The sequence below is a fragment of the Podarcis filfolensis genome (assembly GCF_964270895.1).
Source record: "Podarcis filfolensis genome assembly, chromosome: 2".
NCBI classification, from domain to species: Eukaryota; Metazoa; Chordata; class Lepidosauria; order Squamata; family Lacertidae; genus Podarcis; species Podarcis filfolensis.
Genome location: NC_139605.1, coordinates 57,286,006 through 57,311,026, shown reverse-complemented (window position 1 = coordinate 57,311,026; position 25,021 = coordinate 57,286,006). Strand labels below are relative to the sequence as shown.

The following is a 25,021-nucleotide window of genomic DNA, read 5'->3' as shown; positions in this document are numbered from 1 at the left end:
TTGCGACCAAGATTTAGCAAACGTTTAAGCAGCCAGGTCACATGAGATCAATTACTGAAGAATAGATCACTGGGCCATTGCTCTTGTTTTCCCTTCCTATAAGATACTCTTTGAACTTATTTTCATACCATAACACAAAAAGGCAGGCTGGCGTTCTGAACAATCCCACATTCTTTCTCTGTCTCGGTATGCTTTATTTCATTTCAAGCAAGCAGCATCCCGGGAGGCCTCTCTGAAATCAATCCTCACTCAGAGCAATTACTTTGCACCGGCTGTTAAGTGCTGTACTGTAAATACATGATGCTTCCATTCCTAAATTGGCATGTAATCTCATTTGGCTGGTAAACACTCAATGTAAATGCATAAATAGTCATTCATTTAAATGACTGTGTGCTTAAGGCTGGACACACAACCTCCTATTTAATATAAGCTTCTTGGCTGCAAAAGTGGGGCACAAAGACACGCCCGGTGAAATATATTGCCTTGTTTTATTCATGTCCCCCCCCCCCAGGTACTGCCATGCACCACCATCCTTCCAGGTTCAGTATGCTCTCTCCTCCCCCCATGACCACACTTTCTTTGGAACGCTGCCCTTTCTAAAACCTGTTTGCAGCACAATTACCTCCTGCTTTGGTGGCATTTATTTGTTTATTTTAAAAACAGCCTCCTCCATCCTACAAGCAAGGTAAAGATAAGGGACCCCTGGACAGTTAAGTCCAGTCCAAGGCAACTATGGGGTTGTGGCGCTCATCTCACTTTCAGGCCGAGGGAGCCAGCATTTGTTCACAGACAGTTTTCTGGGTCATGTGGCCAGCATGACTAAACAGCTTCTGGTGCAACGGAACACCGTGACAGAAACCAGAGCCCACGGAAACACCATTTACCTTCCCACCATAGTGGTACCTGTTCATCTACTTGCACTGGCATGCTTTCAAACTGCTAGGTTGGCAGGTGCTGGGACTGAGCAACGGGAGCTCACCCCATTGCGGGGATTCGAACCGCTGACCTTCTGATCAGCAAGCCCAAGAGGCTCAGTGGTTTAGACCACAGTGCCGTGTGTGCACAGTGGTATCTGATGCTGAACCCACCAGACCAAGCTCCCCACCACCTTGCTCCTCCACCTCTCCACACCTTGCAACAAGATGTGGCATTGGAAAGCTAGGATAGTAATGCAGCTCCGCCCACTCTGCTGACTGCTAAAGGCTGTCAACCAATCATGTTTGGATCAGGTGATGACAGCAATCCGATCTTGTGGGCAATGACCTCATTCATTTGTATTCAGTGACGACATTACCCAGTCAAACCAAACTGGTGACATGGTGATGACCTCACTAGTTCCAAGAGGAAGGAAACTTTTTTTTTAATGAATTGAATTGAAGCAGCAACTGTGAACACTGAACAGCAATTATTTTAGCACTGAAAGCTGAACCCTGTGACAATTCAGTGCAGAATTAAGTCACTGTTTTGTGCTTCAGAGCACACCCCCTTTCTGCAAACACTTTCACTAATTGAATTTAGCAATTATGGCTCTGTGCTCAGCTAATTAAGAATAACTGTCTTGTCTTCCCAAGCACCTGTTGTTAACGCTTTGATCTCCACTTCTCTAGGGATTCGTGAGAGAGAAATCAAAGGGCTGTAGGAAAGCTAATTAACTGATTAGCCAACCAACATGATCCGGTTGCATGGATGAGACAGCACAGATATACTGTTAGCCAAGTAATGTTTTAGAACTAGTCAAAAGTGGAGTTTCCAACTTTTAAAAAGAAAATATTCATGATTATTAATAGCAATAGGATTACTTTCAAGGAAGGCTTTTTGAATATGAAACATTATGTTCGATAATTTTCAGAATAAGTGTGTTCTATTATCCTCACTTTATTCTTTCATACAAAGCTATCTTATAATGTTTTATACCTTATAGTCAAGTCACTAGTCCATCTAGCATAGGAATATTTACACTGTGAGCGACAGCATCTTTCAAAGCCTCAGATCTGTCCCACCCCTGTATCCTAAGACCCTTTTAACTGGAGACGCCAGGACCTGATCCTACAATCTGACATTTATCCTAATTGGCAATCCTAATTCCCTGACCTGGCTGCCTTGTGTGCACACCTAAAAGGTTTTTTAAAAAACAGCAACAATGAAAGTGTTGTAATATTTCCTTGACAAATGCCTGCCATGTCTTTTTCCATGTAGTTAAACCAAATTGATTAAAATGCTGGTAGAGCTACAAGACAGGTGGGAATGCGGAAAGGCGAGACTCAAAGGAAGAACAAAGTGTTATTGTCAAGTCTTGCACTTATATTGGACTCACGGGGACTTCACAGGTGCATAGTAAATAAAAAGGGAAGGGAACAAAGCCTTTCTAGATGCTAAGCCGCTGATAACATGACACCTGGTGGCAAATATTTGTATAGGGTGTTTGATTATTAGGTGGCTGCTGCAAACCAACACATTTATCTCTTGCCAAACTTTAATAAACTAGTCGAGTTATACCGGGATTACAGGCTGCCCACCTTCTGCCTACATCTTACCTGTTCCAAATTTTGCCCTGTGAAATGTGCAGGTGGTATCTCTGCCATGTTGACAAAGCCAAATACCTCTGCAAGGGCTGCTGGACTCAGGTCTTGTCTTGCTTGTGGGCGCCCCATAGGCATTTTGTTGGCCACAGTGAGAGCAGATACCAGACTATGAGGAGCCCTTGCCCCAATCCAGCTGGGATCTGCTTATGTTCTTATGTGGTTAAGCATTCGTTACAATTGTCTATGCATGATTTGTGTCTGATAGCAACTAGTTAAAGTTTGAATGTTGTAAAATCAGTTAAATGCCTTTGACAATTCTATATGGCCCAGTGTGCTTTTGATCTATTTGCCCCTGCTCTTTGTGAATAATTTTAGCCTGCCCTTTCCATACCATGACACACTCTAGATTACACTTCATAAACCCCTATTTTGTAGAGGCTCTAGTTCTGGCTACGTTTGATGGTTGCAGCCTCTCAGCTCATCTGGATTTATTTCAGCCTGGCTTCATCTTTGGTGACAAGGATAGGTTTGGTAACCCTAGCTAATGACCTACTCTAGAAACTGGAAAGGAGGAGTCTGCATTGCCTGGGTAGGATGAGACTTGGAGGCACTGTTTAATGCTGCTTCCAGAGTTTCTTGGAGGGGCAATTCCAGAACCCGCTGCCAGAACACTTGCTGCATTGATCTGTGCAGTTCCATTGGTTTGAGTCCTGGCCTCTAGAGCAGGAGAAAACAAGCTTGTTTCAGAAAGTGTGAATTCAGAGGTTCACTGGATCCATTTTCTCCCCCATCACTGAAAGGTGAATGACACCCAAGTGTATATTTCTTTCCCATCTAGTTCAGAGAAGCTGTGGGCATTCTGAGCCAGTGTATGGAGTCAATAATGAGCTGGAGGAGGGCTAATCAACTGAAACTTATTCCAGAGGATACACAGTCTATAAACAGGTGGTTTAGCCTGTGCTGGGATGCTCAGCAACCCCTTTGAAAACACAGGTTCATACTCTAGGGCAGGGGTAGGCAACCTAAGGTCCGCGGGCCAGATGAGGCCCAATCTCCTTTTCAATCCGGTCCACGGACAGTCCGGGAATCAGAGTGTTTTTACATGAGTAGAATGTGTGCTTTTATTTAAAATGCATCTCTGGGTTATTTGTGGGGCCTGCCTGGTGTTTTTACATGAGTAGAATGTGTTGTTTTATTTAAAATGCATCTCTGGGTTATTTGTGGGGCATAGGAATTCGTTCATATTTTTTTTCAAAATATAGTCCGGCCCACAACATGGTCTGAGGGACGGTGGACCAGCCCACGGCTGAAAAAGGTGACCCCTGCTGACCCCTGGTCTAGGGTCCTAGACCCAACTTTAACCCTGGATGATAGCCATGGCGAGAAGTTCCTTTGCCTAGCTTAGTCTAGGTCTAGTTATGCCTGTTTCTGGGGAAGGTATATCTAGCCCTGGTGATAGATGCCTAAGCCACTATCTGGTTATTCTACCATATCTTTGCCTTCTTAACTTGTTATAAGCTGCTTCGATACTTTTTCTTATAAAAAGCAATAGATTTGTTTATTTATTGAAACTACTACTTCACTACAATTGTCCTGTATTTGAAAAGTGTTCTGAAACTTTAGATGGAGCTCGTATCAGGAGCATGCCACTTCCACTGCTACAACAACCACATCTCCTCCCTACATGTTTCTGGGCCCAATTCAAAGTGCCAGTGATGACAAGGATATCTGAAGGACTGTTCTTCCCATATAAGTCTTCCTGTCATTACCATTCGCAGAGGCCCACTTATTGGCCCCAACCCCACCTTTGTTTGGAAAAATGGGAGATGTCTTTTTCTCTCTTCCGCTTAGCTTTGGAAATCTTGCCTAGGGAAATGAATTTTGCCCCTTTCTTTGGGGGTCTTCCAGTGGAGCACAAAGACCCTCCTTCTTGTCTGGACTGCATCATTTGGCTTTGGCAAAGCAGTTGGCTTGCAACCCTTCTGTTTCTCAATTCTTTTTCATTTGCTGGCTTGATATGTTTCTTGGCTATTCTCATACTTGTTCAACCATATTCAATCATTCCTGTCATTAGCAGCCTTGGACGTGTTCTCCATTTGTATGCTCAAGTCATGCAAAATATTTTCCCCTTGGTCTATGCTTCCCTCTTGGCTCTCTCGTGACATCCCAAGCTGCCTCCATCAAGGAAGAATGCCACATGATAACAAAGGCTGCTTCACACAGTGCAACAACAGATCAATGGCATCCTATGTTCCCTTTGCAGGCCAGACACTCCTCTGTGGTAATGTCTGAAGCTTTGAAAAGAGACAGCCCAAGATCTTTTGCTGCATGAGGCAAAGGACAAAATGGCGCCTTTCCAGCACTCCCCCCTTCCATGTTCCAAAGTCCACCAGGCTGGTAGCTGAAAGATCTCATGTGCACCATACATTTAAAGCACTATTATGTCTACTTTAAATAGTCATGGCTTCTCTCAAGGAATCCTGGGAAGTGAAGGAAGGGTGTGGAAGTTATTAGGAGACCCCTATTCCCCTCACAGACTTCCCAGGGAAGAGGAATTGACTGCTAAACCACTTTGAGAATTGTAGCTCCCTGGGAGGAATAGGTGTTTCCTAACAATTCGCAGAATGCTTAACAAATTACAGTTCCCAGGATTCTTTGGGGGAAGCTGTGACTGTGTAAAGTACTATAATAGTGCTATAAATGTATTGTGAAGATGGGGCCTATCAGTGTTTCTCAAACTTGAGTTCCCAGCTGTTCATGCACTACAACTCCCATCATCCCTAACCCCTGGTCCTGCTAGCTAAGGGTGATGGGAGTTGTAGTCCAAGAACAGCTGAGGACCCACGTTTGAGAAACACTTTCTTCAACACTGGTAATGGGACAGCACCTCCCACTGCATCTGAGGGCAATAGGCTAAATTAAGGGCCAAAGAGAAGGCCAAATGTCACACACAGCTCTGCTCGCTCCTTGTGCCTTTTGCACCTGCCACCTGAGGTGGTCGTCTCATGGTGGTACTGGCCCTGAGAAGAGCATTCTCTCTGCCTGCAAAAATACAGTAAACATGTCAAAGAACACCTTGGCTTGTCACAGTTATCAGAACTTTTAATATTTAATCTTGCCAATGCTGTTAGTCATTTGTTTCTGTTTTAATATGGCCTTGAGTGAGTCAATAGAAAGCTGCCATATAAACTGTTGACAATAAAACAGAGCAGTAAAATATAGTTCCTTTCAATCTTACAGCATGTGTTTATGGCAAGGCTAGAGATATGAAGCAGAGTCAACAGATAATAGTCTGAATTACTTATTGTGGCATTCAAAAGTGGCAGCTTGTATATGAATATGCTCCTTAAAGTGTCCTGGCATTCATGATTTCTAGCATCTAGTTCTGTGACAACACAGATCTTTGAACCCACCCGGACAAATTATCTCATGTGGTTTGTGCTGTGTTGGCTATTACTTCACCGCCCTCTTTCCCTTAAAAAATACCTTTCCCATAGCACACGCTTGTTTGGACAATGACGTCACGGAGGAGGGGGAGTCTGAAGTACCACAAACAGGTCATATAAAAAAGTTTCTTCTGGAATCTTGAGACATAGCTTCTTCAAAAGGATTATTCTTTTAACATCAATAAGCAGCTCTACAATGAAAATAACTAGCATATTCCTTCTCCTTGCAGTGGGGATCTTCTGTTCCTCAGGTAAGGGCTACATAGAATTCATGTCTTTTTCCTTGCAGATGCTAAAATTCCCAGTATAGGGCAGAATCCGCGACCAAGGGAAAGAGACGGTGGAAGAAGATTGGAAGAAATTTAAAGTTTACCTTAAGAACTGTTGCAAAATTAATGAGTGTTAAAATGTCATGGGTAAGGCAAAATAGAATTGCAGGGACAAACAATTGGATATGAGAAAAAGGATATAAAAAAAGTGTTATAAGAAATTGAAATTAGGGGTTGCTGGAAAGATTTAAAACAGGGATGCAGAAAAGGGAGGTATGGGGAAGTCGCTGAAAGAAGGTTTAAAGAAAAAAAGGTTAAGAAATTATACGTGTTTATATGTTTGTTTGTTCATGTATTGTTTTGTATTGTCCTTTAATATGTTGAAAAACCAATAAAAATCTATATATATATAAAAAAAATTCCCAGTATAATTGTTCAGTCGATTTCCTATACGCTTCTGACAAAGGAGAGTATAGGAAAACATGCACCTCTATGGTGAAATAGAGTCTCATTTTGAGGCTGAGGGGGAAAAGAACAGAGAGAAAAGGTATTTGAGTGACTTTGATGAGAACTAAAAAGGAACCAGATCTACGTATTAGATCTTCTCCAGATTTTGTATTGCAGTTCTCCAGCCAGGTGTGTGTAAAATTCATATACTATGGTAGTTTCCATTAAAGGAAGCGCATTAGTGAAAATAACATACAAAAATGCATTATATCACAGGAAATTGCTTCACCAAAACATCTATATTAGTCAAAATTAAATGTTCTTTTTTAAAAATCCAAGATTTAAAGATCATTCTATTTTTAAGGTCTAAATATGCAGCAGCAGACCTTGACATCTCAAATTTCAGTGGCATCCTGTGTGAAGCCAAAATCTGCCCCCTTGCCTCTCGCTTTGCATTGGACTTCATATCATGGCATCTGCTGCAGCGCCCCCAAAAGCTCCACACCCAGTGTGACCGAACAGGTCACGTTCCCCTAGATCCACCTTTGAAATATGCACCCTTGTCAAATGAATGTATTTTTGTTAAATATTTAAATGTTGTTGTTGTTTTAAAAAATTAGACTGATTTGATGCAGCTATAACACAACCAGCCGAGGTTACAGGCTCTGCTAGAAGTAGAGTGGATTTCTAATCAATAATGTTTTTTCTCACATTGTTAGGCAATGCAGAACTTGATGGTGGCAACGGTGAGGCAAGAGAGGTAATGTTGTCTTGATTATTTAAGTGCAGTGCATCCTGCTTTGGTGAAATTTTACCCCACCAGTATACGGCAAATGCACTATTGTCACATAAAAGAAGTCAGAACAATACAATGTGTCAGGTACTGACAGTGCTTCCCCCCTTTTTTGGGTAGAAAATGAGGTGCCGCTACACATACATTGATAAAAGAGTCATGGATGCCAGCACAAAATGGCTGCCCTGGGTACTGAGCTGAAATTCAGGCAACTCAAACCTTCTGTCGTTGCCTTTGAGAGGAGTGCACTGAAATCACCTAGCTATGTTTCTCTGTGTATTTCCTTACCAATAAACTAGGAGTGGGAAACCTAAGACCTGGGGTTGGATGTGGCCCCCAGGCCTTTATATCTGGCCCCCCGGGCTCACTCTACGCCCATCCCCAGACTATGCCCAGGAACCCTTATCATTCACATATTTGGAAATTAGTCAACTGCACAGATGCAAGAGACTCATCCATTGCCCTGCTCACTTTTACCTCTGGCCCTGCGCACCCCTGGCATGCAGCCCCCATTAATGAATATGGTCCTATGAGTGGAAAAATATTCCCTACTGCTGCTATAAACTAGCTACACAGATATTTTACTAAGCATGCTGGCTGGCGCTGATGAGAGTTGAGGTCCAACATTATCTTGACGGTAACAGGTTGAGGAAGGCTGCAGTAAAGAAACTCTTGCCAAACAAACTAGGATTGATAACTGCAAAAGGCAGCAGCTTTTACTGGGAAACAAATGCCATAGCATACAATGCTTCGGTAGCAATGTCTAAATTTCTATGCCATTCTTCACTCTGCTTCCTCAACTTAACCTTCATTCTCCAGTATCTTCGTTCTTCAATATCATCCTCTATTAAAGAATACTAGGACTGGCTCTACCATTAGGCAGCGTGAGGCAGCTGCCTCAGGCAGTTGATTTTGGGTGTCATGAAAGGGGAGCAAATGTATTGTTCTTGGATTTTTACTGCCAGAAAAGGGGAAGGTGGTTGTGAGATTTTCTTGCCTCAGGTATTGTTTGTGGGTACTATGGCTTGACTTGGGGAGAGTGGCACCCTTTGTCACTGTGTCTCAAGTAAGCAAAATGTCTTGCACAAACTTTGAGGGATATAAATTTAAAAGATTGTTGCTGTTCCAGATACTGAACTGTACAGCTTTTATTCTACAGCCAGCCTGTGAACTTTATGAAACACCAGGATGCCCTAGAAATTTTGATCCCGTCTGTGGCACTGACCAAGTGACCTATCCCAATGAGTGTACCTTGTGCAGTACAAATCAGTAAGTATCTGTTTTTCCTTTACCACTTAGTTTCTTCAAGGGAACCTGTTTTCTTTAGGCCTTTGGCCATCTTTCAAGCCTCTTAAGTAGATAGGAGCGCCAGTAGGTACCACAGGGAAAGAAATAGTAAGTGAGATACCTTCAAATCCCTCATTTCAATCTGTGTGGTCACCCCTTCTGTGAACAGAATCTTTCCCTAAGAGGTACAACACTCACATCATAAAGATTACCCACACCCACACTCCAAAACAGAGCAGCAGTCATAAAGTAATTCAAATACTTAAAATTGCTACTTGCTCTGGTATATGGAGTGGTGCTAGATTATCCTCTTTAAATGGGCCCTTCTGAAAGGTTGGCTATCTGGCCAATGTAGCCTGATGGCAGATACAGCCTAATTCACTTAGGTTCTTGTAGTATTTTTTATATAACATTTTGTATTGGTTTTACATGATTTTATACATTTTAACTTTAACCATTTCAAACATTAAAATAAAAGGTTTCTTTTGAACCTTCGGACCTCTATGGGTTCCATATTTAAGATTTAAGTTTTCTGCATCCTTTTCCTTTATCCATCTGTTAGATATCTATAGTTACCATATTTCCATATTTAATTCCACATTACAAGTGTCATTACATCCCTGCCAATGATTTTAACTGTTTAACTGTCTTTTAAATAAATTAAGAATTTACTCCAGTCTTTTAAAAATAATTGATATTCCTAGTTTCTGATCTTCCCCGTCTGTCAGGGAAAGGGAGACAGCTAGAGAGACGAGGGGGGAGAGAAGCAACTGAGAGCCGAAAGAGCTCATTAGCAGTCTGTCATCCGACTCCAAGGAGGAAATAGGGAGGGGGCAACCAGTCCCCGGAACTAGCTACTCACAGAACAAAGGAAATAGGAGGCATGCCCTGCACTGATGGGCATGCTGGGGAAAAAGACGTCACAAATATTCAGTAAGACATCTGACTGAGTTAAGCATGGACGCGTTTGTTTGAACTCTTGCAACTGCTTTTAACTTTTAGTAATAAATCAGCAAGACAGAAATGGCTGTGTGCCTGGAGCGTTATCTCTGCTAGTTTGGCAGCAACAACTCCTCACACCGTCAGTTTCACCATCTCTGCACACTCTATCGGTTTTGTCTGCCATTCTTCTCTTGTTGGGACTTCTCCTTCCTTCCATCTCTGGGCTAGGTTCTCCTAGTATTTTTAGTCCCAACAGCAAGATGGAAACAATAGTTCTGAAGAAGCATCACGAGGAACAGAAATAGGAGATTGAACGGAGCTTGTTCCAACATCAGAGGCAGATCCACACCATACATTTAATGCATATCCAACACATATTTATAGCAGAGGACTTGCTCTTCAAAGAATCCTGGGAACTGTGCTTTGTTAAGGGCAACTCTCTGTGAGAGGGAAACAACATTAGCATGTGACAATAAGCTGGGGTTCTGCCCAGTAGAAAGGGTATTGCTGGCACCTACAAACCCAATTTTCACGTTCCACACTTACTTTCTGAAAATTTGCACTCCCTTCTCCTGCTGCACATCTGCATGGGTGGTTGTGAGAGGTTCCAAAGCAGTATGGAAGGTGACTCAGGAACTGCAAAGGTGCGGGAATCAACAAAAACAGTCTCCCTCTTTCTATCAGAACAGGGATTGAGTGGCTCTCCAGATGTTATTGGATGACACGTCCCATCATCCCTAGCCATTGGCCATGGTGACTGAGGTTGATGGGAGAGGGAGTCCAATAACATTTGGAGGGCCATGTATTCTCCATCCCTGAATTAGCAGGAACGAAATCCAAATCCCTTCTATCCGCAGAAGGACTCATTCCATGAATGGAAAGGCACCTTAGGATCCAAATCAATGTCTCCCCCTCCCTCTTTCTCAAGAACGTGAATTTCATCTAGTGAATTCTGAACATATAGCTGCTCTTGAAGGAACAAGGTCATTTTTTCCAGTCAGTTGGCAGGGCCTTATTTGACACAGAGAAGGTGAAAGTCTCCCTTAAGAGCCTTTTCACTGTTTCAGAGACTGTGCAGGCAGTAGCTCCATGTATGCCTGTGCATATGTCACTTTCAGTATTAATACTTCAACAGGAATTTGTATGTGTGAGTAATAAGGATAAGGATGGGGGAGAAAGTTGGTTTTGTTGACATTTTAGATGAATCTACCTTATTTGAATTTCTCAAAAACCACAGGCAGAAAAACAGTTCTCCTGTGAAAGCCACAGTACTCTGAATTTTGAAACGCAGTTCTCTAGCTCCAAAGTGTGTGGGGAGGGGGATGTATGCATAACTTGCATGCAAATGCTGGTGAATTTTCATGAGGACTTGGCCAGTGAGATCCTGCCCAAATTGTAAAATTCTATCTCTTTTAAGTTGTCCATGCCCTGAACACTAGCAGGTGTCAAAACGTATTATCGCACAAATGCATTAGCCTCTGGCCCTAGCAATGCCTATCTGAAATACATATGCTCAGATTCTCACAAGGCATGATTTGGCAGCATCTCAACTTTGACCTGGGAAATGAAAGATACTATTCAGTATGCTTTATACTTTTTTGCAGGCAAAAGAATGTACAAGTCAAAATTAAGAAGGCTGGAATTTGCTGAGTGTTGAACATGCATCATTTTTTTGCTGAAGAATATAGGAGTGGGCTTTCTGGCTTTCTCTGATGAAAATGCAGAGTTAATAGCTGCTTGTTATTCCTATTTTCCATATTTTATTGTCAATAAAACAACAGCATTGCAGCAATCTAGTTTGGTCATTGTATTTATTCTTGATGGGTACTTTTTGGCAAGTGAAATAAGCAACACTCTTCTACTGAACTACATGACAAAGAGTTTGCACACACATTTTCTGCCGAGTCCTCTTTGTATAAGGAACTGCATGCAGGAGGTACTGTATGAATTAGATGGCTATATTTCATAGCATTTGTCTGTAATCACAACAAAACTGGAATGAGCTGCCCACACCATCTGGTGAGATGTTTTTCATTTATTTACTGCCATAAAAGAAACTGTTGTTTCTTCACTTGAATAATTCATAGCCTGCTCTTCATTAATCCCAGAACAGGCTACAATATAAAAAATTAAGCAGATAATAAACAATAAAACCAGTTACATAAAACCAATAAAGAGAAGATCATAATCTACAGTCATTGAACAAGACAACAAACTGCCCAATTCCACATCCAGCTTAACCAACAGCCTGGGCAAATAAATATGCTTTTAACTGGTGCCCCGAACCCATCCCAGCTGATGTCAGTTGAATTTGCAAAGAGAAGCCCGGAGTTGGACAATACCTTTATTAGGACAAACCCACCCACTCCCCAAATACAAAAATTCTCCAGAACTCTTCATTAGGCAAGATGTTACACAAAGAAGAGAGTCATGTGACAAAATGGGAGTAATAAAATAAGGCTGGTTGTTATAGCCATAAGGTCTTGCTGACAGAATGGGTTTCAAGATGGAGATTGCAAGCAAAGTCCCTCTGAGGTGATGAGACATCAGGTAATACCACTGGGAATAAAAGGAAAAAAACACTAGCTGCTGCCCCCGTGGTTTAAGAAAATAAAGATGGGCTTGCAGCCCAGTTCTGCCTCACCACACTTTCAACAAAACCCACAGGTTCCTGGCAGCCAGAACCAAGGAGCAACATGGCAGTCTTTATATCAGTAGCAGATGGAGCTTCACCACTTAGGTGACCTCTGGTCAGTTGGTTCGCCACTGTTTACAGGGAGGAAGAGGGGGAGGAACGAGATGGTAGTGAGTCTGATGTGGTGCAAATGTACTGGCAGAGCCCATTCAGGGCTCCTGCCAGCTGGTTTGCACTGCACCAACTTTGCCACCACCTCTTCCTATCTCCCTGTATACAGCAGCAATGCAACCAACTGGAGGTAAAGTGCCACCTCACCAGGCCATCCACTACTACTTGATATGCTTCATATCATATACTTTGCATGCATTGTGCTGAGTCAGACTCAGCATTTGAACATGAACAAACTTTTTGCAAGGCAGGAAATAAAAGGAAATGAACAGCCTGAATCAAAGGAACATACTGTTTGACCAGCAGGTGGTGCCCATGTATTACAAAGCTTCAGAGCTGATAAAACCTGAAAGCAGCATTTGAAGTTCTTTCCAGCATCTTCACAGTGGGGGGAAACAAACATTAATGTCCCATGACAACAAAAAAGCAGGCAGGTTAGTGCTTAACAGGTGATACTGAAATGCATCTGGAGGGCTGTGTGTTAAACATATGTACATTTGGAAGAACTGCAGTCAATTCACACATCTGCCAAACTTTCTCCAAGAAATTGTTCTTGGGGTGGAAGCCCTGCATGCCATTGCCCTTCTGATTCAGAGTCTTCAAGCTCATTTCCTGAAGAACTCTGACTCCAGTGTCATGACAACAGGGAGGCTAGATGAATCAAACAGAGAAGTGTAGGTGGGGGGGGGTGTTACCCATTCCTGGGATAAACCAAAATGAGAGATTAGGGGATAACAGGCTGAAAATTTAGTCACGTGTGACATAGGTGAAGACCTCCTGCTAAGCTCACAGAGTGTTCAGTAACACAATAACAGACCCCTTTTCTGTCTGTTAGCCATTGCAATCATTCTGCATGGAGCTTGGCCGAGCCTTGAGCCAGGTCCACTCTGAACTGACCACAATCTTTCCTTCTTCCAATTGTTGCTCCCATGACTTACAAGGTGAAACTGTATCATTTTTGCTTGTGCTGTTTTCCTAATGGGGCTGAACGATTTCTAAAATGAAAATGCAAAATAGCATGAGCAAAGAGCACTCTGCAAACTGAGTGTGAAATGTTTAAATGCCTATGTTTCAACTATCCATGTTGTACGTTTAGACAGAAATTTCAGATTTTGTGACAAGAAAGCTTGGCCATTGTTGTTTTGAAATCCATATTTTGATTGCAAAGGTTATGTTCTAACATACAGAAAACCATGGGTGGTATTCATCCTAGTCCTACTCAGAGTAGACCCATTGGGGTTAATGGACATGGCTAACTTTGATTAATTCATTCCAATGTGTACTCTTAGTAGGACTTAGTTGACTACAACCATATATGAGATGGCTACACCATGATGCATGCAAAGGATGGTTTTTGCAATGAATGGCTTGAAAGCCAAGTCATGTAGCTGAGTTTTAACAAACCTCCATCATCTTAGCACAGCCTCCCACAGCCTGGTGCTCAACCTGATGTTGCTGGACAAAAACCCCATCAGTCCCAGTCTGCATGGCCAATGATCTTCAGGTGGTGAAGATGATGAGCTTCTCTCATACAAGGCTCTATGATGTCAAGACTTGTTATTGACACAAGGTCTGCATCGTACCAGTTTCAGTGTGCAGTAGCAACTATTCCCAAAATAACTCTGGAATCCTCTGCATTTGCCAGCATGAGAGCTAGCTTCAGCCACGTTTCTTGCTATCACTATTTAAAAAGGGTGGCTTGCCAAAATTAGATACTAAATAATGAAGTTCAGGCTCAAAGTTTGACTTTAAAACAAGCAAGAATGTGCTAAGGTATCAACAGGAATAAATCACCTTGCCCCAAGAAACAAGGTAATGTATTGGCAAACATGCAAGAGATGCGGTTTTGACTTGTACACAGAAATCAAAATTTCAGATCTTATCCATAAGCAAGATGTCTACAACCAGTAACTGATTCATCATTAACATTCTGCAACTTCATTGCCCTTAACTTCCAAGCTACAACAAGAGGTTGCACTGATGAATAGGCCAGTGTTGCACAAGGAGAAGGCGACTGGCGCAATGGATCTTTCTCCTTTCTGCTCTCCTTTCCAGCTCCTTGTTCCAAAGGAAAAGTTTCTACAAAGGATCACAGGGACTTTCTGAACATTGTAAGCAATCACCTGTAATCAAGTGGATGAATCTTATGCCACCACATACAAACCTCAAAACGCAGAAGCTGTAGCTTCTGTTAGCCTCCGTGCAATTAAGCCCATGCAGAGAGAGAGAGAGAGAGAGAGAGAGAGAGAGAGAGAGAGAGAGAGAGAGAATATGGAGCTACTGCCCTCATTCCCTTTCCCATCACCTTCTCTAATGGCTCTTCTTCCCTGCTCTTCTCCCTGCTGAACAGGCAAAGGCACTCCCCATGTGGCAGAACACAGGTTTCAGGAGACTGGAAGAGCTGGTGTGCATTTGGCAGGCTTGCCTTCTGTGCATCAGCTGTATAGTCTGGTTCCGGCAGCGAAGACCATGGTGGGCGGTGGTATCAGCGGACACAGACCTCGCTTTTTCTCCACACCTTCTTAAGACTAATGACTAAAGGAGTTTCCAGCTGTGATGAGTGATGGGTGTGAAACCCTGGACATTCATTATGTCTCGAGGGGGGTACAATTATCTGCAAAGAGGGCCTACACCCAATAAGTGAAGAAGAGAAGTGGCACCCAATAAGTGACACCCAAAGGCACTCTGTTGCCTTTTTTTTCAGGCTTGCTTCCCCTTTGTGTAAGAACCAATTGCACAATCTAATGCATGCTTACTCTAAAGCAGAGGTGGTTAAACCTTTGGACCTGAGGCCACTTTCAGTCTTGGCCAAGCCTCCAAAGGGCACAGACCAATGATGGGTGTGGCTACCCCACACTGTCATGCAGGAGCGTCTCCACCCCCATCGTCCAGCCTGGACACTGAGATCCAGTTCTCAGAGGGTCATCCGGCGGTTCCCTCACTGCAAGAAGTGAGGTTACAGGGAATGAGGCAGAGGGCCTTCTCGGTAGTGGCTCTCGCCCTGTGGAACTTCCTCCCATCAGATGTCAAGGAAATAAACAACTATCTGACTTTTAGAAGATATCTGAAGGCAGTCTTGTTTAGGGAAGGTTTTTTTAATATGTTTTACTGTGTTTGATGTTTTAATTTGCTGGAAGCTGCCAAGAGTGGAAAGATAACATCATCATCATCATCATCATCATTATTATTATTATTATAATTATTATTATTATTATTATTATTATGGCACATGCAAGCACAGGACACACACAGGTGCACAGTGCCCCCTTTCTTCAGGTTCTTTGTGCAGCAGATGAGCAAATGATTCATCTGGGTGCTGGCCTGAGTGGAGAGACTTAAAATATTCTGTCTGACCCAGTGCAGGGTTTCTATTCCCTCCACTTTTTGTTGCCATCAAAGCAGCATGTTATGGGGGGTAGCAGATGAAGTACCCAGGCTAGGGGTTTTCCATCCCTGCTCCAAAGAAAATCTGAGTGTGTTCAGTGGGGCTTCCTTCCTAGTAAGTGTCCTCAGTAATTGCAGCCCCAGTGTCTACTCCCAGCAAGGAACTTCCTTTACTGTTTTCTGGACGGATGGGCTTCTTTCTCGGTGTCAGTGTAATATAACTCACAATGCCACTGAGCTGGCACATTAAATGGAGGGGAAAAGTAGGAGAATTATGCTTGAAGGAATGGAAGTTGCCTCTCGTTTTGTCTGAGTCACCCCAGCCTTTCATCCTGCCTTCCTTCCACAGGCAGCACTTCTGAAAATTACTGTGTAGGATGGCTTTGAATGCAATTTAAACGATGCAATTAGGAAAGGGGGGGTGAAGGAGCCTGTCGCTGCTTTTAGGAAGCAGCAGATTTCACCCTTCAGTCTCTATCCCCTCTAATGTTTTCGCTTGTTCAGCTACTACTCATGAAAAGAAGCATCTGCATTGTAACAGAGGGGCTATAATTAAACTTTTAACAGGGTCTCTGCACACAAAGGGATTTGAGGCTTTACTGAAATCACAGCTCGTCCACAGTTTCCTTTGCCTGGCCACTTTCCTCCGGGAAAACCCACTCTTTAGTGCTGAATTGGAACAAACGGCAATGGGGTTTTAATCGGTCCATCACAGGGGTATTAAGTGGTGACTTGGCAATACATGAAGGAGCCATTGCAGATCAAATATGATGCAGATGGAGCTTTCTTATTGATTTACCTACTGGCAGTGGAGAGGACTTGCCACGGAGCCCCTGTTAAGGTGTCACGGAGGACCCACCACAAGCCTTCCTGTCCCTGCCACGGCCAGGCAAGTTTGGGACAGGAAGGAGTGGGGAATGGGAATGAGTTGTGGTGGGCTTGCAAGGGAAGCTTGGGTATGTCTCTGGCATGGGTCAGACAATAAATCAAGGGCATGCCTAAGCCAGTGGAGAAATGCCAATACAGATGACCCCTCTATCTTGAGCATCACAACAAAATTGCCTTACTTACAATAACCACAGTAAATGTAATGGGCAGCAAGCATCACTAACAAAAATCTCAAAGAGCCACTTTAGGATAGAACTTGGCATTCTTGGCTTCATGTCTGTACTGCTGTACGCAAATTGGATTACAATGCAAATCTCATTGTACTGAAGTATCGCTTTCCCAGAAAAGGAATACATATATATTCCTTGCTGCTTGGAATACAAATGACCCCTCTATAGTCATGGAAGGCAGGCAGAAGGAAGCTCTGCCAACATTTCCCATTTATTTTCTGCCCACAGCATCCATGTCGGATGCATTCAGCATGCAAGACTAAACAAGATTTTGTGCATCTGCTGGCACTTGTCAGCTCAACATGGTGTCTGGAAACCAAGATGGACCCTGACTGCTTTGTCAATTTTCAGCAGACATGAGGTTGATGGAATAAGGACCGACTAGATAAAGAATTGTTTGCATGCATGCTGTGGCAATGATTTACAAAACAATAAACATAAAAATAAGCATGGATTAAACAAAAGTTTGGCCTTTGAATGAGGTTGGCAAAATAAATGGGCCTTTTTGTCTCTCTTTTCAAAGTTTTGAAAAGTTTGGGGAGGTCAAGTTCTCTCTCTCTTTCTCTTTCTCTCTGTCACAAACACTCTTGCTCTTTCACTCCTTAGCAAGCAAACAAGATGGGCGGGACTTTGTGCATGCCAAAATATGATCCAGCAGGCTTGATAGGATGAAAGTTCTACATCCGCAAACTGAGTTGTCCAAAGTACAGCTGGAGAGACTTGCATTTTCCAATCAATGTGGCTAATGCATCCAAAAGCCACAAAAGGGACTAAAGATGTTGGAGCTCCCATGTTTATAAGAAGCACTTATACAAGATAAACACAGCTCTTACATATATAAACAAAAGCACGGCTGCTCCATCAATCAGGCTGACCTAATGGTTCGGAGGCAGTGAAATCCAAATACGTTCTGCACTTTGGTACTGGGAAAGGAAAATCTTTCTCTTCCAGAAAGGAACAGTTTTATCATCTGGCTCTTCTTCCGTTCTTATCTTTAAAAGGGTGTTGGATAGACTGATCTATTCCATGTACTAATAGCATGTTCTTGCTTATTTTTATTTATTTAGGGGGGAAATATAAATCTCCTTAAATAAAACAACCACACCCTTCCACATAAAACAATGGTCAATAAAGCACAGATAAGATCAGCAAAGGTTAAAAAGAAGCCTATATAAATAAATTATTCTTCAAGGATTTCTTTTCTCTATTTAGAGCATTTTTACCCAACTCTTTAGCCAAAGAGTGGCATGCAAATAATCAATTAAAATAAAGTAAGTAACACAACACACAAGGAAAATGGGATGGGAGGGAAGAGACAGAACGCAAACTCAGGCACCCATTCTTACATAGTAGTTCTTATAACAACCAGCTGCCATAAAAGCAGTTCAGGGGCAGGAAGTGCCTGGTGGAGTTGGTCTTTTGGCAAACAGAATGGAGTGAGCCTGGCTCCTCATCTCTTTCACTGAGGCAGCCTGATGGAAAACCACACACCACTTACGTACAAGAGGGAGGGGATGCCAAGGTTTGCAGAAGTACAAAAAAGGACTAGAATTTTAAAGGGGGCGACTGACCATGTTTAGAGGACATGCTGATTGAGGAGAAACAGAAAATTAGAATAATGTATCCTAGAAACAGGCATTGCTAGTTGGCTGGGATCCTAAACAGGAGCATTCCCCACTGCAATGTTTTATTTCAGAACCCGCTTGTTAGCAGCAACTGTTAGACTTGGCAGCTCAATGGAACTTCTGGATCCAGAGGCATTAGGTCTCGGAATAACAGATTATACAAGCAAATGCAAAGGACCGTTTCCTTCATGCCTTCCCTGTGGCTTCCTTGATCAGAACCTTGATCAGCTCTAGCAGAGCTATACTTATATATGTTGCAGTACAAGGAGCCAAGGCACAGGTGGACAACCAACACCCATGTAGACAGAGGTCCAAATGGGTCACTGTCCCACCAACTTCAGTGCACCCTCAGCCATTCCCTGCTTGCTTGCCTACCTCCCTACTTACAACCATTCCAGAGGATGGGCTACCTGACCACTCCTCCTCCTTAGTCCCAGTGTTTCTGTTGTAGAACTCAGTAGGTGGGAAGAGAATGGGAGCAAAACTAGAATTAATTGGTTCTGCCCATCATTAGCTCTGGCAGACCTACAGCTGGTCTCCCTCCCTTTTGCCCGACTAGTCCCACTGCTACTGCTACAGCCCCAGACACAGTTTCTGTGGCCTCTGATGCCTCCATAAGTGCCACCTGCCATCTGGGGATGTCAGAGAAATCTAAGGAGACACAGAACCAGATTTGGCTCCATTTTGCACTTTTATCCATGTTCAGGAATGGAAATCAGTAAAGCCAAAAGGATTGGTAATTATTATTGGGAATGGGGGTGCTTAAGCCTGCAAATAGTACACAAATAATGACATATTGGGGATATTTCCTTTGCACTGGGGTGGAGGAGAGCATGAACAGAATTAAACCCCTGAGAGGTGGAGGTTAAAGCCAATTGTTCACAGGTTTAAACTGTGCAAAGGGATCTCCTAGGCCAGGCATCCCCAACCTGTGCCCCTCCAGATGTTTTTATCCTACAATTCCCATGATCCCTAGCTAACAGGACCAGTGGTCAGGGATGATGGGAATTGTAGTCCAAGAGGACTGAAGGTTGGGGATGCCTGGCCTAGGCACACAGGCAATCAAGAAGGATTTAACCCCCACCCCAATTAACGACCTGATGTAGGAGTGAAATCAATAACATCAACACCAATTATGGCAGAAATTATGAAAAACTATAGCAGACGGTCAGCATGATGAATAATGTAGTTGTCTGGTGGAAATGAACTGCCGCAGAATAGAAACAACAGCTAGTTTTTATCAAAAACAGATCACAACAGAAATTGCTTCCTCCTAACGGGTGACGCTGTGGGTTAAATTACAGAGCCTAGGACTTGCCGATCAGAAGGTCGGCGGTTCGAATCCCTGCAACGGGGTGAGCTCCCATTGCTCGGTCCCTGCTCCTGCCAACCTAGCAGTTCGAAATCACCTCAAAGTGCAAGTAGATAAATAGGTACCGCTCCGGCGGGAAGGTAAACGGCGTTTCCGTGCACTGCTCTGGTTCACCAGAAGTGGCTTAGTCATGCTGGCCACATGACCCAGAAGCTGTACGCCGGCTCCCTTGGCCAATAAAGCGAGATGAGCGCCACAACCCCAGAGTCGGTCACGACTGGACCTAATGGTCAGGGGTCCCTTTACCTTTACCTTTAACATCCCTGATACCATTACATCAGAGTTCCTTCTTTCCTGTTTCTTAGCTTTACATTTTTCCTGGCTTTTAAGAGTGTCCCCTCTCTTCTTTCAATAGTGTGGTGTAGTGGTTAAGAGCGCTAGATTCGTAATCTGGTGAACCAGGTTCGCTTCCCGGCTCCTCCACCTGCAGCTTCTGGGTGACCTTGGGCTAGTCACACTTCTCTGAAGTCTCTCAGCCCCGCTCACCTCACAGAGTGTTTGTTGTGGGGGAGGAAGGGAAAGGAGAATGTTAGCCCCTTTGAGACTTCTTTGGGTAGTGATAAAGCGGGATATCAAATCCAAACTCTTCTTCTGTATCTTCAGAACAATAGTGAGGCATCTGATCAAGGCCTGTATTTTAAAATGAGCTTAAAGATATATTTGCAAATGTTTGTATGTTTTATGCCAGGCAGAAAACCAGCTGGCTAAGGACTTTGGCAGATGTTTATCCTCCTGGACAAGGGCCCCCCTCATTTATAGCAGGAGCCAAAATTCTCAAAGTTGTAAAAGGGAATTACAGGCTGGGAGCAAAGGTTACTGACCCTACAGAATACAATCAAGCTGCAAAAACACTAATTAAGAGTTGGTAAATAGTAGGATTTATTGTTTAACAGAAAATAATACCATGTGCCTCCCATTAGAGACTTTAGCCACATTTTCCTAAGGTTAAAGGGCAAGAGCTAATGGGAAAAGCAGCTGGCCAGGAAAGGGGGGTGTAAACTGAAGAGTTTTACTTTGAAAAGGATCTATGTTAATGTATGAGATTTGTTGGCTTAAATGTAATTATGCAAAGGATTTAGAAAGTAAGAAATGTTAGATTCTTATGTTAGATTCTTATTTCATTGATGGTGTGTGAGAATGTGAACCTAAGATCTCTGTTTAAGACAAAATGTAAGACAGAATGGGCCATCTGTTTTAGCCATCTATTTTGGAATGGAGGGGCAACAAGGGCAAAAGGTGATCTGGTAATTAAGGCGCCTTGTCGAGGCAAATGTAAGATATATGGCTACTTGTTTGCCATTTATGGATAGAAGGAAATATAGCTCTTTGTTTCCCATAAAAGGTAATAGGAAATGGGTGTATCTTTTATGATTGGTTCTAGCAAACAGCCAATAGGAATTTCAACCAGGCTGATTGGACAGAGGCAGCCAAAGGAGGAGCAAGGGGGCTGGGTTGAGGAAATATAAGTGCTGGCCAACAGGGCTGGAGGATAGGCAGAGCTTTGGTAACCATATACCACTGTGCCTATCATTTATTTGTCTGACAAATAAATTATTATTTTAATTTCTCTATTGCTGTGTTGAATATTTCATTCCAGCTAAGCGTTAACCACAAGCAGGGTGCTACAATAGGAAGGAGCAGTATTGTATTTGATTAAAAAAAAATTAGGAGGGGACCTTTATTCTGGCTGCATGGCTTTGGGAAAATATGTTTCTCCCCAACCCCCAGCTGTCTGAGAGGCAGGCTTCCACTGTGTGTGTGTGTGTGTGCGTGTGTGCGCGCGCGCGCAGTACACAACACTCACAAAGGAATTCCTTTAACTTGATTTCCAGAACAGCAGCTGTACTGGTGTGTTGTACTAAAGAAATACAAATAAAACTCAATGTATGTTTGTTTGTAATTCAATCAAAAGATCCAGTGGGGCTTACTTCTGAGTAGACTCTAAATTCTAATATGTTGTAGATATGAAGAAAAGAAGCAGGATAAACTTTATTTCAGGTTAGTTAATTCAGAACCATTTTGTTTTGGAACTACCCACTCTCAGTTCTGGCTGTTGGTATGGGGCCCCTGAGAAATTTTCCCGGGTGGAAATTTTATCCTTGGCAGGATAAAGAAAGGTTGCCCACCCCTCCTGGAGCTAGTCAGTCAGCAGAAGCTATTCCATAAGCAAATGGTAAAGCTGACTTCAGTTCTCTTAAGTGGGATATTTTCCTCAATTCTCAGAAGATGGGCCTGGGAATGGGGTTTTCATTTTGTGCATCAGTACTTTTCCATTGAGCCTGTTGATGTCAGTCCCCTTTTAGTCATCACAAAAGGACTCTGTCTCTGCATTTTAAGTAAGTCCTGGGTTGTGGCCAATGCCCAAGGTTCTTGAGGGAAGTTGGATCCTTTTCCAGGAAGCAAGTAACTAAGCCTCTTTTGCCGTGACTGAGCTTGTCCCAGATAGTAGTCCATTTACATGGCACCAGAGAAAGCTCAATCAGAGCATTTAAGGCCCACGTCTCACTCCTTTCACCTGCAATGCCCCGCTTGGGTCATTCTAGAACAACTCAACCTAAACTGGTGCCAAGCCAATGGTTAGGGACACTGGGAACTGGTAGACTAAAGCAACTGTAAAACACCGTGCTGAGGAAGGCTGTTCAAAAAGGTGTGACAGTACCTTGGGAGTAGATAGATAAGTGTTGGAAATGTAAAGAGAAAGAAGGTTCTTTTTATCATATGTGGTGGTCTGGTAGTAAGGTTATAGCTTACTGGTAAATGATCTATAATGAATTGAAAAAGATGTTTAAAATAACGTTTGTAAAAAACCAAAAAAAACCCCAGAGGCTTTCCTTTTGGGAATTATAGGGACAGAACTACCCAAACTGTATAGAAATTTATTCATGTATGCGACTACAGCGGCAATAATGTTACTTGCCCAAAAATGGAAAGAAAAAGAAGTCCCAGCCAAAGAAGAATGGATACAAAATCTTATGGAATATGTAGAAATGGCAAAACTTACCAGAAAAATAATAAATCAAGATAACAAACTTTTTTTTATAAAAGAATGGAAATTGTTTATTGAATATGTACAAACAAACTGTAAACAGATAAGTACTGGCAGGATTATTGTCCTAACCTGCAGTTTTATAAGAGTATATATTAAAAGTAGAGGAATAAATGAGGAAATTAAGTTAATCTGGAATATGCAGAAAATATAAAAAACAAATTTAAGGAACCGCAGAAAGAGGGAGAAGGAAGTCAAGTTTTGAAATGTTAAAATGATTGTAAATTTACTGAAATGTATAAAACTGAATATCATAAAAAAAGAAAAGAAAAGTGCACTTTCAGGGATGAAGTCAAACTGTTGGGAAGCTACAGCACCTGCTGAGGTTGTAGAGACTGATATGGGAGAGAGATGCTTTGTTACAGCTGGGGCAGGTGAAAGTGTCTGGTTGTGCTGATGCAGGTGAACATTTGGATGCATCAAAATGGTGGATATAGTTGTCCCTTTTACCCTTCCTAATTTTAAGTACAGTGCAGTGTCAGATGTGTTAACTGAACTGCCCTTAGTGATCTTGAGTAGGCCTCTCTCACCTATCCAGTGTCAGATAGGCAAGCAATGCCATTAGAAATGAGGGAATTCTCTCCCAAGTGAAGGAAGCTGATATAAATGAAAGCCATGTCTATGTGCACTTTCCTGGGAGTAAGCCCCACGGAGCCTGGTGAGGTTTAATTCCAAGAAAACAGGATTGTGCTGTCATTTTGAAAGTCTCACAGAAACTCAGAAGTCCAGGTCTGCAGCAACACTTGTCAGCTTATCCAGTTCTCTAAAGAACGGCAGCGTACGTTGGACTGCAGATCCTCTTATTAAAGAACAATAAAGCACTGCAGACGGGGGATAAATGCTTTTACATCTGTTGAGATAAATCTATCCCAAGACAAGAGGAGCATCTGGCAGAGGATTAAAAATACCTTCACAAACTTGTGCTCTAGCATTAAGGCTAATTGTGCAGTGTTGGCATCTGGAGCTGGCGCATCATTGCAAAGTGGCTCATGTTTTGTAATTTGTTGGCTTGAGCCCCCATCAACTCTGCTACAGACATAGCTCATTACCCCTAAGCCTAACTTCTCAGAAGGTGGAAGGGGAGCAAAATGTTACTGGAAATGACACACAGCACAGAAAATTAAATTCCGCCCCCTCTCAGAAAAAAAACCCTGCCTTTCATAAGGTATATGAAGGGAAGGGAGGATACTTCAGTAGCCAGGATGCTGCACTCTGCTCAGGGAAGGCTTCCCCCACCTGAAACAGTCTTTGCCTCACTGATGCCACACCTCCCTGTCTTTGTTCTGTGCTAATTAATGGCCTATCTCTCAGGCATTTTCCTGAGCACAGATAAACTGGTTCAGTCTGCATTTTAAGGTAAAGGTAAAGGGACCCCTGACCACTAGGTCCAGTTGTGGCCGACTCTAGGGTTGCGGCGCTCATCTCGCTTTATTAGCTGAGGGAGCTGGCATACAGCTTCCGGGTCATGTGGCCAGCATGACTAAGCCGCTTCTGGCAAACCAGAGCAGCACACGGAAACGCCGTTTACCTTCCCGCCGGAGCGGTACCTATTTATCCACTTGCACTTTGACGTGCTTTCGAACTGCTAGGTTGGCAGGAGCAGGAACCGAGCAACGGACGCTCACCCCATTGCGGGGAATCGAACCGCCAACCTTCTGATCGGCAGGTCCTAGGCTCTGTGGTTTAACCCACAGTGCCACCCGCGTCCCTGCATTTTAGCACTTTGCTAAACCCAGCTTCTGGCAGCCTATCTCAATATTCCAAGCATTGATTAAATTCTAACATTTACTACATCCAGGAATTATGGGTGTCCTGCTCTTTAGTGCTCAATTGGAGCAAACACCACTTTGGGTTTGCTCCAATTGACCACGAAAGATTGGGTATTCAGAGAGAATGAAAGAGTGGAGGAAAGGTAACTGTGGATAAGCTCTAAGTCGATCAGAAGTGGATCTTATTGCCATGGT

The 25,021-nt window shown here is 43.0% G+C and overlaps 1 protein-coding gene across 1 annotated transcript; it reads left to right on the top strand.

The window, feature by feature from the left end:
- Window positions 1–6,010: 6,010 nt before the first annotated feature.
- On the top strand, window positions 6,011–11,498 carry LOC310756199 (trypsin inhibitor ClTI-1-like). Its single transcript, XM_083599899.1, has 4 exons — window positions 6,011–6,219; window positions 7,404–7,444; window positions 8,637–8,746; window positions 11,311–11,498. The coding sequence occupies exons 1-4, from the start codon at window positions 6,165–6,167 to the stop codon at window positions 11,354–11,356; spliced, it is 252 nt and encodes an 83-aa protein (XP_083456025.1). The 5' UTR covers window positions 6,011–6,164; the 3' UTR covers window positions 11,357–11,498.
- Window positions 11,499–25,021: the final 13,523 nt, after the last annotated feature.

Bases quoted from the DNA above. Each gene is read 5' to 3' on its own strand.
- LOC310756199 (XM_083599899.1), top strand. From the start codon at position 6,165: ATGAAAATAACTAGCATATTCCTTCTCCTTGCAGTGGGGATCTTCTGT. The intron at 6,220-7,403 runs GTAAGGGCTACA...TCACATTGTTAG, and splicing joins GGGGATCTTCTGTTCCTCAG to GCAATGCAGAACTTGATGGT. The intron at 8,747-11,310 runs GTAAGTATCTGT...ACTTTTTTGCAG, and splicing joins ACCTTGTGCAGTACAAATCA to GCAAAAGAATGTACAAGTCA.